Consider the following 14,545-nt stretch of genomic DNA (forward strand, 5'->3'; position numbering starts at 1 on the left):
CTATGTCTGGCCAATGACAAAGGTCTGTTGAATGAATGATCACTGTAGAGCACCTCCCTATTTTAAAGGCAGTATCTTTATTAACATAGCCTTAGGCCAAATGCTGTTTTGTGGCAGCTACAGCACAAGGTCCCCTCACACTGAGATAGAGGCCGCCTGTGTTTCTCTCAGCAGTGCTGCTTGTGTGCCCTCCCTCCCCCATCCCTCTTTCTACAGCAACCCCCTCCCCGCACCCCCTGCCCCAGCACACTGCAGCACACAATCAGGTTCTCTCTTCAGGAAAGAATAGTCCTTGATGATGGGTCCAATTTCACAGACAAATGTAAGTCTAAATTAGACTCTGCTTTATAGATTCATGAGTTGGGATTGGATTCAGCACCAAGATCACTAGAACCAGGGCAGGGAGAGAGGGCAGGAGAGCAGAGCAGAAGAGGAGCTCTAGAAGCAGGGCAGGAGGTGAATGGGTCTGAAAATTTGTCTCAGAACTCACAGAGACCCCCATGTGCAGGGGCTGCACTGGGCGATGTCTGAGCCTCTGTGGTCACAGCTCCTGCTGGACAAGTTTCCACTGAAGGGACAAGGACAATGGAGCAGTGAAGGTGACCCAGCTGAGGACTGACCACATAAAGCCCATGATGGACTCAACACCAACTGGGCATAGGCCCTGTCCACACTCGGCCCCCCACAGCCCTCTCCACCCCAACCTGCAATGGACTGAGCACAGCGAACATGCAGATTCTGGAAGGTTCTCAGGTCTTTATTTGATCTCTCAAATTCCAGGAATTGACTTATTTAATTAATCCATCAACCTCTCATAGCAAATATTTGAGAAAACAAATTTCTATTCAGATTCTTATTTTCAGTAGGGAAGTAAGAGGTTGCAGCTCAGTGCACATAAAGTTGAGACAGAGATGGAGACATCCAACCCCACCTCTCTGGAACAGGAAAGATGACTGGGGAGGAAACACAGGTCAGCATAGGAACAGGGGTCACGGTGGACACGGGGGTGGCCTGTCTCTCCACCTCCTCACATTATGCTAACAGGGACGCAGACACATTCAGATGCCTTTGTAGAAAGAGATGCCAGAGGCTCTTGAAGTCACAAAGGGGAGGCGTGAAGAAATCCTGCATCTCAGTCCCTCACAAGGCAGCTGCCTCAGGCTACAGAAAACAGCAGTCATGAACAAATTCAAGTCAGTCATGGTAAGTTATGACACTGTGAACAGCCCACCACACACTCGAAACGTCCCAAAGAATCTCCATTACCCAGGCCTTTCCCCTCTGCCCCATGCCCCCGCCCACTGTAGACCCCAAGAATCTCACCTTTACAAGCCATGAGAGACTCATCAGAGCCCTGGGCACTGTCGCTGGCTGGGGTAGAACAAAAACAAGACCTGGTCAGAGCCCGCAAGAGAAGTAGGACAGGAGGAATTATGGGGTCAGTGAGCTCCTGCACACTCCCACCCCCACCACTTACACGCAGCCTGAGAGTAGCTCCCTCCTTTTACACCTGTGGGAAGAAAATGTCCTGTGAGGGGACTGGGAGGAAGCAGGGCCGTGAGATCTTAGAGGAACCTCCTAGTCTTGGACCCAAAAGGAATTTCCAGAACTATGACTACAGACCCAGGGCGGGATCAGGAAACACGAGGAAAGCAGGTGTGGGTCCTGGACCAACTGTCCTCCTAAGGTCTGTCCTTAGCAGGGACCTTCCCCTGACTCATGAATGCTGGAATCAGGACCCCAACACCACAACCATCAAGATGATACATCCGTCCTTCATTGTCACATGTGCTTCACAAAAGAGTAAGTGCTGGCACACAGGGTCCCAGGCTGGGTTAGCCCCTGTGTGGATGCTGCTTCCCAGTAATGAGGCAGGGAACACTTCTACCTGGGGCTTGAAACCCCCAGTGGGACAAGAAAACCCAGACCCCACCCCTCACCCCTTCCCTACCTGAGCTCTTCCTCCTCCGCATCACAGTAGCCACCACAGCTACGATGACCACAACTACTAGGACAGCCAGGCCAGCAACAATGCCCACGATGGGGATGGTGGACTGGGAAGACGGCTCTGGGAAAGGAGGGGAAGATGAGGGGCCCTGACCCTGCTGAAGGGCTCCAGAAGGGCTCCTGCTTTCCCTGAAAAGAGACATGACCCCTCATGCCCCTCCTTACCCCATCTCTTGGTGAGGGGCTCCCGCAGCCCCTCGTGCTGCACATGGCATGTGTATCTCTGCTCTTCTCCAGAAGGCACCACCACAGCTGCCCACTTCTGGAAGGTTCCATCTCCTGCTGGCCTGGTCTCCACAAGCTCGGTGTCCTGAGTTTGGTCCTCCCCATCCCGCTGCCAGGTCAGTGTGATCTCCGCAGGGTAGAAGCCCAGGGCCCAGCACCTCAGGGTGGCCTCATGGTCAGAGATGGGGTGGTGGGTCACGTGTGTCTCTGGGGGGTCTGATGGGAAGAGTCAGAAAATTCAGGCCCTTTGCATCTCTCATGGGACACCCTAGGACCACCCATGTGACCAACCTGAGAATGGACAGGACACGTGGGGTGGGGAAGGGAGCACAGAACCCAGACACCAGCCTGGACACAGCCACCTGGGATAATCTCCTATTCCTTGGAGAGTTCTAGTCTCTGAGGGGGGAATAGTGACTTCTGGTCCTGACCTGAGTGGAGGCCGAGGGACTCAGAAAAGCTGGAATCAGACCTTCAAACGCATTTAGTGTGAGGCAGAGAACAAGGCCTGAGAGAAAAATTCACGGTGCCCAAGGCTGCTGCAGGGGTGAAAGGGGACCCCTGATCAGTATTCTAGGGACTGTCTTCCCCTCCATTTCCTCAGAGACGTCATCCCTTAATTGTCCTAGAGAGCAGAGGGGGCCCTCAGAGGAATCTCAGGAAAACTCATGCCATTCTCCATTCAAGGGAGGGCGACATTCTAGCGCTTCTCCCATTTTCCTCCCCTCCTCGTGGGAGGCCATCCCGGGAAATCTATAGGAGATGGGGAAGGCTCCCCACTGCCCCTGGTACCCTCGCGCTGCAGCGTCTCCTTCCCGTTCTCCAGGTATCTGCGGAGCCACTCCAGGCACCGGCCCTCCAGGTAGGCTCTCCACTGCTCCGCCTCACGGGCCGCCTCCCACTTGCGCTGGGTGATCTGAGCCGCCATGTCCGCGGCGGTCCAGGAGCTCAGGTCCTCGTTCAGGGCGATGTAATCCTTGCCGTCGTAGGCGTCCTGGCGATACCCGCGGAGGAGGCGCCCGTCGGGCCCCACGTCGCAGCCATACATCGTCTGGATGGTGTGAGACCCTGACCCCGTCCCCGCGGTCAGCCCCGTCCCCCGAGCCCCGCCCCGCCCCGACCAACCCGCGGGGATTTCGGCCTCAACTGAAAATGAAACCGGGTAAAGGCGCCTGGGGCTCTCTCCGGTCGAGGGTCTGGGCGGGTCCCGCGGCCTCGGGGCGGATCTCCGACCCGGAGACTCGGGGCGACCCGGGCCGTCCGTGGGGGATGGGGAGGGGTCGTGACCTGCGCCCCGGGCCGGGGTCACTCACCGTCCTCGCTCTGGTTGTAGTAGCCGCGCAGGGTCCCCAGGTCCACTCGGTCAGTCTGTGCGTGGGCCTTGGCTCTCCGTGTCTCCTCTTCCCAATACTCCGGCCCCTCCTGCTCTATCCATGGCGCCCGCGGCTCCTCTCTCGGACTCGCTGCGTCGCTGTCGAACCGCACGAACTGGGTGTCGTCCACGTAGCCCACGGAGATGAAGCGGGGCTCCCCGCGGCCGGGCCGGGACACGGAGGTGCTGAAATACCTCATGGAGTGGGAGCCTGGGGGCGAGGAGGGGCTGAGACCCGCCCGACCCTCCTCCCGGCGCGGCTCCCCGGGTCCTGCCCCCGCCTGCGGTCCCCTCGCTCCTCCCCACAGAGGCCATTTCCCTCCCGACCCGCACTCACCGGCCCAGGTCTCGGTCAGGGCCAGGGCCGCCGAGAGCAGCAGGAGGAGGGTTCGGGGCGCCATGACCCGCATCTCGGCGTCTGAGGACACTCTGAGTCCGGGTGGGTGCGTGGGGACTTTAGAACTGGGACCGCGGCGATGCTAATTGGCTTCTCTGGACACGCGACACCCAATGGGAGTGGGAACTGGGGACGCGTCACGAGTATCCTGGAAGAAGGACCCGACACAGGTTGGGAGAAGAAGTGAAACTCAGGGGAGCGGGGAATCCCCAACGCTGCGCCTCCCCATTGCAGACAAGGCCCTCGGAGCCTGAGACCCTGAGAGCCCCGCCCGGGACCTGGGACTTCGTCCTGATCCCTCTTCTCCTACACCAGCCTCTTTGTCACACTGTGTGCCTGAGTCCTGGACAAGGATCTGTCTGTGGAAACCAGGGAGAGACTCCCAGGCTGCGCCCACCCCTTCCCCTTCACTCTCCTCCTGGAATCCCCGTCCCTGAACTGGAATCCCTGCCTCCCACTCCTTACCTCTCCCCTTGGACTCTTGTGTAGGGAAACTGAGCACGGGGAACTTGATGCCAGAGAGTGAGCTCGCCTTGGGAATGGAGGTGTAGAGACAGGGGGTTTCTCTCTAAACCTGGTGAAGTTTTGTCTGAAGGCACCACGCAGAGATTCTCATAGAGACCAGTTTCCTTTTTGTTTATTAACACAGTAGGTAGCGCAATATTGGCCATCTCTGAATGATTAGAATTCCAATTTGTAAAAGATCTGTGTCAAAACAGCATTACAATTAAACTCTCAGAGCTCCTAAGTTTTACTTTCCCAGACTATGGATCTGTGACTCTGGGTTGTTGCATTTAAAATTATCTTCATTCCCTACCCCGAGTTTCCCTGTGTGAGTCCAGAACATCTCCTGAATACAATGAAGCAGGGTTTGTTACTGTCTATTGCATGCGGGAGCCTGTAGTCATCACATTCAGACCCAATGCTCTTCAACAGCGCTCAAGCACTGCCTGTTTTCCTAAACTCTGCACATCCAAGCAGTGTGCATGTTTTATCTAGACACTTGGTATTTTTGTAACTCTTTTTTTTTTAATCATAAGGAGCCAATTATTTTTTCGGAAGTCCAACAGAATGTATTAAATACCGAATGCAAAGAACCCCCTGCTAGGCCCTTCCACTGCTGTAGAATTCTTTCCCCTGCTCCTTTTCCTCACCTCCTGCCTCTCCAGCCCTTCTGTCTGCCCCTGTCATCCCTCACACCCTCCCCTGGCCTTAGTCCCTGCCACCCTGTCACTCCTGAATTGTGGCACTAACACTGTCCCCTCGCCACCTGCCCGTGTCTGTTCTCTCCACAGTGCTCCGCAGTCCCGCTAATGTGAGCAAGTTCGTGTCATTTCTTCACTTACTATGGCTGGATTTTGGTCTACAATTTTGCTATATGTTTTCAATTTGTCTCATATCTTTTTGTTTCTGTTCCTCTTTACTACTTTCTTATGCGTCAAATAAACATTTTTTAGTTTATGGGTTTAATTGTCCTAGTGGCTTTTGGCTATATTTCTTTACACTAATTTTTTATTGTTGTAAGAATGGAACCCGATTCCTTGACTTTTCATACTGAAGTTCAGGTAATATTAAGCTGCATCCAGCAAAATAAAGGACACTCGTAACAGTGTAGTTTCATTTAACCTACCATTATACTATTATTGTTTTATATATTGCATCAATCTATATTATAGACTCAATGATACAGTGTAATACTTTTTGTTTTAGACAAGTAGCCATATGTCTTCAGGAAATTAAGAAAATGAGTGCTATCTTTTCATGTTCATCTAAGCGACTTATTAAATATATTTTATGAACTATTTTGCAAATTCAATGATTAATTCCAGAGACGTTTTCAGAATTCCCTAGTGTTTTCTACATATGCAATGAAGTTGGTGACAAAGAAAGACTTTTGTTTCTTCCTTTCCTATTGATCTTTTTTCTTTTAAATGTGACATGTGTATGTGCATCATTTCTGTTGTTGATTGTTCCTTTCTGTGTATCTGAGTCACCATGTAGTATTATTTTCCTTCACCCTGAAGCACTTCCTTTAAAATTAAATGTAGTACAGGATCCCTAGGAATTTAATTTTATGGCTTTGATGATCTAAAAAATGTCTTTATTTTTGCCTCCCCTCCCCCCTCCCTTTTTTTTTTTTTTTTTTTTGCTTATTAGGGCATTTATTTGTAATAAAATTCACCAGTTTTAGCTGCGCTTTTTGTTGAATTTTGGTAATTATTTATAGTTGTGTAACTACCACACTGCCCAGTAGAGAAACACCGAATGCAAAGAATCCCCTGCTAGGCTCTTCCACTGCTGTAGAGTCCTCTCCCCTGCGCCTTATCCTCACCTGCTGCTTCCCCAGCCCTTCTCTCTGCCCTCATCCCTCACACCCTCCTCTCCCCTTAGTTCCCACCACCCAGTTACTCTTGAATTGTGGTGCTGTAGAGAACAGTTTCTTTTCCCTAAAAACTTTTCTTTCTGCCCCTTTCTATTTAATCCTTGCCTCCCACCCTCATCCCTTCCCTTCATTCAACCACCGCTGTTTTCTGTCACTGCAATAGTGAAATTTCTAGAATTTCATGGACATGCAATCGTATGTTATGTAGTCCTTCATTTGGTCTCTCCCTTAGCATAACGATGTTTGAGATGATGCCATTCATTCATTTTTGTTGCTGAGCAGCTGCTGAGTATTGCTGGAATCCCAGTTGATTCATTGGTTTCTCTGTTCTCTAGTTGATTGACATGTGGATTACTCCAGCTAGGGTTTGTTATTAATGAAGCCACTATAAATAACTGCTTACAAGTGTGGCCTTACATTTTTATTTCTTTTAGGTAAATACGTATTTGTGGAATTGCTGGGCCATGTGGTAATGGATGGGTAGCTGTATAAGAAATTGCCATACCACTTTACAAATTGGCTGCCACATTTTTTGCATTCTTACCAGCAATATCAGACATTCCTATTTTTTCCATATTCTTGACAGGATTTAGACTTATCATATGTCTTTTTGACTTCACCTATTCTAGGTGATGTGTGATGGTTTCTCATTGTGGTTTTAACTTGCACTTCTTTGATGACTAGTATTGTTTGCTATCTTTTCATGTTCATCTAAGTGACTTATTACATATATTTCATGAACTATTTTGCAAATTCAATGATTAATTCCAGAACTTTTTCAGCATTCCCTAGTGTTTTCTACATATGCAATGAAGTTGGTGACAAAGAAAGACTTTTGTTTCTTCCTTTCCTATCTATTGATCTTTTTTCTTTTACAATTATTTTTATTTGGTAGAGATGAGGTCTCACTATTAGGCTGGTCTCACTCCTGAACTCAAGTGATCCTCCCAACTCAGCTTCCCAAAATGCAGGGATTACAGGCATGAGCCGCCATGCCTGGTCCTTCTGTTGGTTTCTTATTTCATTTTCTTGCCGTGTTGCACTGGTTAGGTTACCTCTTAGGTGTTTAAACAAGAATGATGAGAGCTCACATGTATGTTTACAAGGAACTTAAACAAATTTACAAGAAAAAAAAAAGCCCCATCAAAAATTGGCAAAAGATACGAACAGACACTTCTCAGAAGAAGAAACATATGAAAAAAAGCTCAATATCAATGATCATTAGAGAAAAGCAAATCAAAACCACAATGATGTACTATCTCCTGCCAGCCAGAATGGCAATTATTAAAAAGTGAGGAAACAATAGATGCTGGTGAGGCTGTGGAGAAATAGGAATGCTTTTCCACTGTTGGTGGGAATGTAAAATAGTTCTACCATTATGGAGGATGGTGTGACCATTCCTCAAAGATCTAGAACCAGAAATACTCTTTGACCCAGCAATCCCATTACTGGGTATATACCCAAAGGAATATGAATCATTCTACTATAAAGACACATGCACACGTATGTTTATTGCAGCACTATTTTCAATAGCAAAGACATGGAACCAACCCACATGCCCAGCAATGATAGTCTGGGTAAAGAAAATGTGGTAGATATACACAATGGAATACTACACAACCATATAAAGGAATGAGTTCATGTCCTGTGCAGGGACATGGATGAAGCTGGAAGTCGTCCTCAGCAAACTAACATGGGAACAGAAAACCTAACACCACATGCTCTCACTCCTAAGTGGGAGCTGAACAATGAGAACATATGGACACAGGGAGGTGAACAACACACACAGGGCCTGTTGGGGAGTCGGGGGCAAGAGGAGGGAACTTAGAGGACGGGTGAATAGGTGCAGCAAACCACTATGGCAGACTATATGTATGTAACAATCCTGCACGTTCTGCACATGTATCTGGAACTTAAAGTAAAATAGAATAAATTAAATAAAAAAAGAAAGTGCATGACTTACATGTATACATATGTTCATTGAAGCACTGTTCACAAGAGCAAAGACTTGGAATCAACCTAAATGCCCATCAATGGTAGACTGGATAAAGAAAATGTGGCTCCTTCCTTCCTTCCTCCCTTCCTTCCTTATTTCCTTCCCTCCCTCCCTCCCTCCTTCCTTCCTTCCTGCCTTCCTTCCTTTCCTTCCCTCTGTGGCCCAGGCTGCAATCTACTCGGCTCGCTGCTGCCCGGGCTGCCTGGGATTGCCCAGGCGCGCCACCACCGCTGCCTGCTTTTTCTCTTTTGGCTGGAGGCGCGGTTTCGCCATGTTGGCCACGCTGCTCTCCAGCTCCTGACCCCGAGTGCTCTGCCCGCCTCGGCCTCCCGAGATGCTGGGTCTGCAGACGGACTCTCACTCACTCGGTGCTCGGTGTTGCCTGGACTGGAGTGCGGTGGCGTGGTCTTGGCTCGCTGCAGCCTCCACCTCCCAGCCGCCTGCCTTGGCCTCCCAGGGTGCTGGGATTGCAGCCCCTGCCCGGCCGCTGCCCCGTCTGGGAGGTGGGGAGTGTCTCTGCTCGGCCGCCCCTCTGCCCGGCCGCCCCGTCTGGGAAGTGAGGAGCGCTTCTGCCCGGCCACCCATCGTCTGGGAAGTGAGGAGCGCCTCTGCCCGGCCGCCCCGTCTGGGAAGTGAGGAGCGCCTCTGCCCGGCCACCCCATCTGGGAAGTGAGGAGCGCCTCTGCCCGGCCGCCCTGTCCGGGAAGAAGTGAGGAGCGCCTCTGCCCGGCCGCCCCGTCTGGGAAGTGAGGAGCGCCTATGCCCGGCCGTCCCCTCTGGGAAGTGAGGAGCCCCTCTGCCCGGCCGCCCCGTCTGGGAAAAGAGGAGCGCCTCTGCCCAGCCACCCATCATCTGGGAAGTGAGGAGCGCCTCTGCCCGGCCACCCATCGTCTGGGAAGTGAGGAGCGCCTCTGCCCGGCCGCCCCCTCGGGGAAGAAGTGAGGAGCGCTTCTGCCCGGCCACCCATCATCTGGGAAGTGAGGAGCGCCTCTGCCCGGCCGCCCCGTCTGGGAAGAAGAGAGGAGCGCCTCTGCCCGGCGGCCCCGACTGGGAAGAAGTGAGGAGCACCTCTGCCCGGCCACCCCGTCTGGGAGGTGAGGAGCGCCTCTGCCCGGCCACCCATCGTCTGGGAAGAGAGGAGCGCCTCTGCCCGGCCACCCATCATCTGGGAAGTGAGGAGCACCTCTGCCCGGCCACCCATCGTCTGGGAAGAGAGGAGCGCCTCTGCCCGGCCACCCATCGTCTGGGAAGTGAGGAGCGCCTCTGCCCAGCCACCCATCGTCTGGGAAATGAGGAGCACCTCTGCCCGGCCGCCCCGTCCTGGAAGAAGTGAGGAACGCCTCTGTCCGGCTGCCCCGTCCGGGAAGAAGTGAGGAGTGCCTCTGCCCGGCCGCCCCATCCCAGAAGAACTGAGGAGCGCCTCTGCCCGGACACCCATCGTCTGGGAAGTGAGGAGCACCTCTGCCTGGCCACCCATCGTCTGGGAAGTGAGGAGCGCCTCTGCCCGGCCGCCCCGTCTGGGAAGAAGAGAGGAGCGCCTCTGCCCAGCGGCCCCGACTGGGAAGAAGTGAGGAGCGCCTCTGCCCGGCCGCCCCGTCTGGGAGCTGAGGAGCACCTCTGCCTGGCCGCCCCGTCTGGGAGCTGAGGAGCGCCTCTGCCCGGCCACCCATCGTCTGGGAAGAGAGGAGCGCCTCTGCCCGGCCACCCATCGTCTGGGAAGTGAGGAGCGCCTCTGCCTGGCCCCCCCGTCTGGGAAGTGAGGAGCCCCTCTGCCCGGCCGCCCATCGTCTGGGAAGTGAGGAGCGCCTCTGCCCGGCCACCCATCGTCTGGGAAGTGAGGAGCGCCTCTGCCCGGCCGCCCCGTCCGGGAAGAAGTGAGGAGCGCCTATGCCCGGCCGCCCTGTCCGGGAAGACATGAGGAGCGCCTCTGCCCGGCCACCCCATCCGGGAAGAAGTGAGGAGCGCCTCTGCCCGGCCGCCAAGTCTGGGAAGTGAGGAGCACCTCTGCCCAGCCACCCCGTCTGGGAAGTGAGGAGCGCCTCTGCCCGGCCGTCCCCTCTGGGAAGTGAGGAGCCCCTCTGCCCGGCCGCCCCGTCTGGGAAGTGACGAACGCCTCTGCCCAGCCACCCATCGTCTGGGAAGAGAGGAGCGCCTCTGCCCGGCCACCCATCGTCTGGGAAGTGAGGAGCGCCTCTGCCCGGCCGCCCTGTCGGGGAAGAAGTGAGGAGCGCCTCTGCCCGGCCACCCATCGTCTGGGAAGTGAGGAGCACCTCTGCCCGGCCACCCATCGTCTGGGAAGTGAGGAGCGCCTCTGCCCGGCCCCCCCGTCTGGGAAGAAGAGAGGAGCGCCTCTGTCCGGCGGCCCCGACTGGGAAGAAGTGAGGAGCGCCTCTGCCCAGCCGCCCCGTCTGGGAGGTGAGGAGCGCCTCTGCCCGGCCACCCATCGTCTGGGAAGAGAGGAGCGCCTCTGCCCGGCCACCCATCGTCTGGGAAGTGAGGAGTGCCTCTGCCCAGCCACCCATCGTCTGGGAAATGAGGAGCGCCTCTGCCCGGCCGCCCCGTCCGGGAAGAAGTGAGGAATGCCTCTGTCCGGCTGCCCCGTCCGGGAAGAAGTGAGGAGCGCCTCTGCCCGGCCACCCCGTCCAGGAAGAAGTGAGGAGTGCCTCTGCCCGGCCGCCCTGTCCCGGAAGAACTGAGGAGCGCCTCTGCCCGGACACCCATCGTCTGGGAAGTGAGGAGCGCCTCTGCCCAGCCACCCGTCGTCTGGGAAGTGAGGAGCGCCTCTGCCTGGCCACCCATCGTCTGGGAAGTGAGGAGCGCCTCTGCCCGGCCGCCCCGTCTGGGAAGAAGAGAGGAGCGCCTCTGCCCGGCGGCCCCGACTGGGAAGAAGTGAGGAGCGCCTCTGCCCGGCCGCCCCGTCTGGGAGCTGAGGAGCGCCTCTGCCCGGCCACCCATCGTCTGGGAAGAGAGGAGCGCCTCTGCCCGGCCACCCATCGTCTGGGAAGTGAGGAGCGCCTCTGCCCAGCCACCCATCATCTGGGAAATGAGGAGCGCCTCTGCCCGGCCGCCCCGTCCGGGAAGAAGTGAGGAGCGCCTCTGCCCGGCGGCCCCGACTGGCAAGAAGTGAGGAGCGCCTCTGCCCGGCCGACCCGTCTGGGAAGAAGAGAGGAGCGCCTCTGCTCGGCCGCCCCGACTGGGAAGAAGTGAGGAGTGCCTCTGCCCGGCCGCCCCATCTGGGAAGTGAGGAGAGCCTCTGCCGGGCCACCCATCGTCTGGGAAGAGAGGAGCGCCTCTGCCCGGCCGCCCCGTCTGGGAAGAAGTGAGGAGCACCTCTGCCCGGCCGCCCCGTCTGGGACGAAGTGAGGAGCATCTCTGCCCGGCCACCCCATCAGGGAAGTGAGGAGCGCCTCTGCCCGACCACCCCGTCTGGGAGGTCCACCATGGAGGCCAGAAGCAATGTGGGGGCTGGACGTGGTGGCTCACGCCTGTGGTCCCAGCACTCTGGGGGGCCGAGGCGGGTTGATCACTTCAGGCTAGGAGTTCCGACCAGTCTGGCCAACATGGCGAAACATATGAAAAATACAACAGAAAAACCAACCAACCAACCCAGTGACAACAAAACAGGTCTACCCTGGAGTCATGCTCTAATTTTTCTATTTTCCTCCCTTTCTGATCCTTTATCCCACTTTCTTTTTCTTCCTCTTCCTTCTCCTTCTTCTTTGTCAAATAGAGGATTGAGTTATTATCACTGATCCATATAAAGTCCCTCTCTCATTTATTTTCTTTAAGTCCCACTCCCCATTTCTATTCCCTGTCTTCCCATGTGCAACCTTCCTAATATGTTTGATATGCATCTTTTGTTTGTATGTATTTTTAGAAAATGTTTATTGTTTTGTGTGCAAAAAAAATTAATAAAAATAAAAATAAAAAAAAGAAAATGTGGCACATATACACCATAGAATACTATACAGCCAAAAACAGAATGAGATTATGTCCTTTGCAGGAACATGGATGGAGCTGGAGGCCATTATTCTTAGCGAACTAACACAGGAACAGAAAACTATATAGCACATGTTCTCACTTATAAGTGGGAGCTAAATGATGAGAATACATGGGCACACAGAGGGGATCAAAACACACTGGGGTCCACTTGAGGGCAGAGGGAGGGAGGAGGGAGAGGATCAGGAAAATAGCTAATGGGAACTAAAGCTTAATACTTGGGTGGGTACTAATGGGTATAGAAATAATTTGTACAACAAAACCCCATGATACAAGTTTACCTATATAACAAACCTGCACATGTACCCCTTAACTAAAAATAAAAGTTAAATAAAAAAAAAAAAAAAAAAAGAAAGTGCATGTCTGGAAAGAGCATATGGTTGGGTTCTATGTTTTTTTAAACCACGTCACAGAATCTCTGCCCATCATTAGAGTGTTGATTCATACAGGTTTTTGTCATTATTGATATGACAAGTTTTAGGTCTACCATGTTATTTTCCCAGTTTCTGTTTCTCTGTTCCTCTTGTCCTGACCAATGACTTCCTATTAGAAATCATAGAAACAAAAGAAATTAGAATAACATCTTTAAAGTGCTGGAAGACAAAAAGGTCAACTAAGAATTCTATATCCAGCATAGATGTCCTTCAAGGTTAGGCAAATAAGGAGATATTTCAGGTAAAAGAAAATTAAGAGAATTTGTCACCAGCAGATCTGTACAGTAACAATTGTTATGGAAAATTCTTCAGGGTAGAGGCAAATGATACCAGGTGGAAAATGAGACTATCAAAAAAGATGAAGATGATCAAAAGTGGTAAATACTGAGGTAAGTACAAAAGGCTATCTTTCTCCCCTCATTTATTCTTACTTTATATACATAGAACTGTTTAAAGATAAGAAAAAGTTTTTTATCGTGGGATTTACAACCTATATAGATATATTACATATAATATCTATACCATAAAAGATGGACATTTTATAGAGGATAAATTGTCGCAATATTTTTATATTTATGGGCACTAGTACATTATTAACTGAAAGTAGTCTGTGAAATGTTAAGAATGAGTTAAGTTCTGAAGGAAATTGCAACACAAAAACCATTCAAAAAATCAACAAATCTTGGAGATGGTTTTTTGAAAACAAACCCTAGCCAGTCTTGAGTCTCATCATCCTACGATTTCAGAACTATCATGAATACAAAAGTAATCAAAGAACAGTCCTGCCCAGAAAAAGGAGTTATCCCTAAATACGGTGGCCCTGGGACAGCTGGCCCTCCCTGAGGGACCTCTTCCACGTGGGTGCTTTCTGCAGGGACTTTGTTGTCTTGCTCTTCCACTCTACCCAGTGTCCTGACCCAAGAGACAAGGGGCGTCTGCTGTTGTGTCCATACTTGGAGAAGGAAACTTTGATGGTGTCAGTATATTACAAGCCGGGCATGACAGCTCACCCCTGGAATCCCAGCAATTCAGGATGCTAAGGCAAGAAGATTACTTGAGATCAGAAGTTAGAGAACAGCTTGGACAACATTGTGAGACCCTCGTCTCTAAAAGATATAAAAATAAGTAAACTTAGCTAGGCCTGGTGGTGGGCACTTGTATTCCCAAGTATTGGGAAGGCTGAGATGGGACGATCCCTTGAGTTTACGGATTCAAGGCTGTAGTGAGCCATGATCGCACCACTGGACTCCAGCCCAGGCCACAGAGCGAGATCTTGACTCAAAAAAATACATTGTAAAACTTTGCTCACTATGGGTTATTTTATTTGTTATTTATTCAATGTGTATTTTGATTTTATTTTACTGGCAGCACAATAAACCAGGACATGCAGAAACTAGAAATCACATCCACTTTCCAGTGTTAAAAAGCCCAGTCCAGGCAGGTGAGGAGACAGTCCTCATTAGCGCTGAGGATTCAGGGAGAATGAGATGGGCTGGGCAGGAAGGTTTGTTTGTTTGTTTGTTTGTTTGTTTGTTTGTTTTCTATGAACAAGTGTAACTTTTTATTGTTATAGAGTTGTTTTCATTAAAGAAATAGATGAAAATGATCAAGTAAAATCAAATGGCTCTAAAAGTCTTACAATGAAAACAACAGTCCTGCCATTTGTTCTTTCCATAGGCAAGCACTTTTAATTTTCTTTGTTTTTCCTTCTGGTAGTTACCTTCATGGGTTT

At 51.9% G+C, this 14,545-nt stretch overlaps 1 protein-coding gene across 1 annotated transcript; it reads right to left on the minus strand.

The window, feature by feature from the left end:
• Positions 1-736: 736 nt before the first annotated feature.
• On the minus strand, positions 737-4,084 carry LOC100602874 (HLA class I histocompatibility antigen, B-46 alpha chain-like). The gene is made up of 8 exons (XM_030803293.1): positions 3,942-4,084; positions 3,546-3,815; positions 3,025-3,300; positions 2,173-2,448; positions 1,952-2,068; positions 1,478-1,510; positions 1,325-1,371; positions 737-1,163 (listed from the first exon to the last, which is right to left on the minus strand). Exons 1-8 carry the CDS (start codon positions 4,012-4,014, stop codon positions 1,059-1,061), a joined length of 1,197 nt encoding a protein of 398 aa, XP_030659153.1. The 5' UTR covers positions 4,015-4,084; the 3' UTR covers positions 737-1,058.
• Between the last annotated feature and the right edge of the window lie 10,461 nt (positions 4,085-14,545).

The sequence above is a fragment of the Nomascus leucogenys genome, chromosome 22a, assembly GCF_006542625.1.
Source record: "Nomascus leucogenys isolate Asia chromosome 22a, Asia_NLE_v1, whole genome shotgun sequence".
Classification (NCBI taxonomy): domain Eukaryota; kingdom Metazoa; phylum Chordata; class Mammalia; order Primates; family Hylobatidae; genus Nomascus; species Nomascus leucogenys.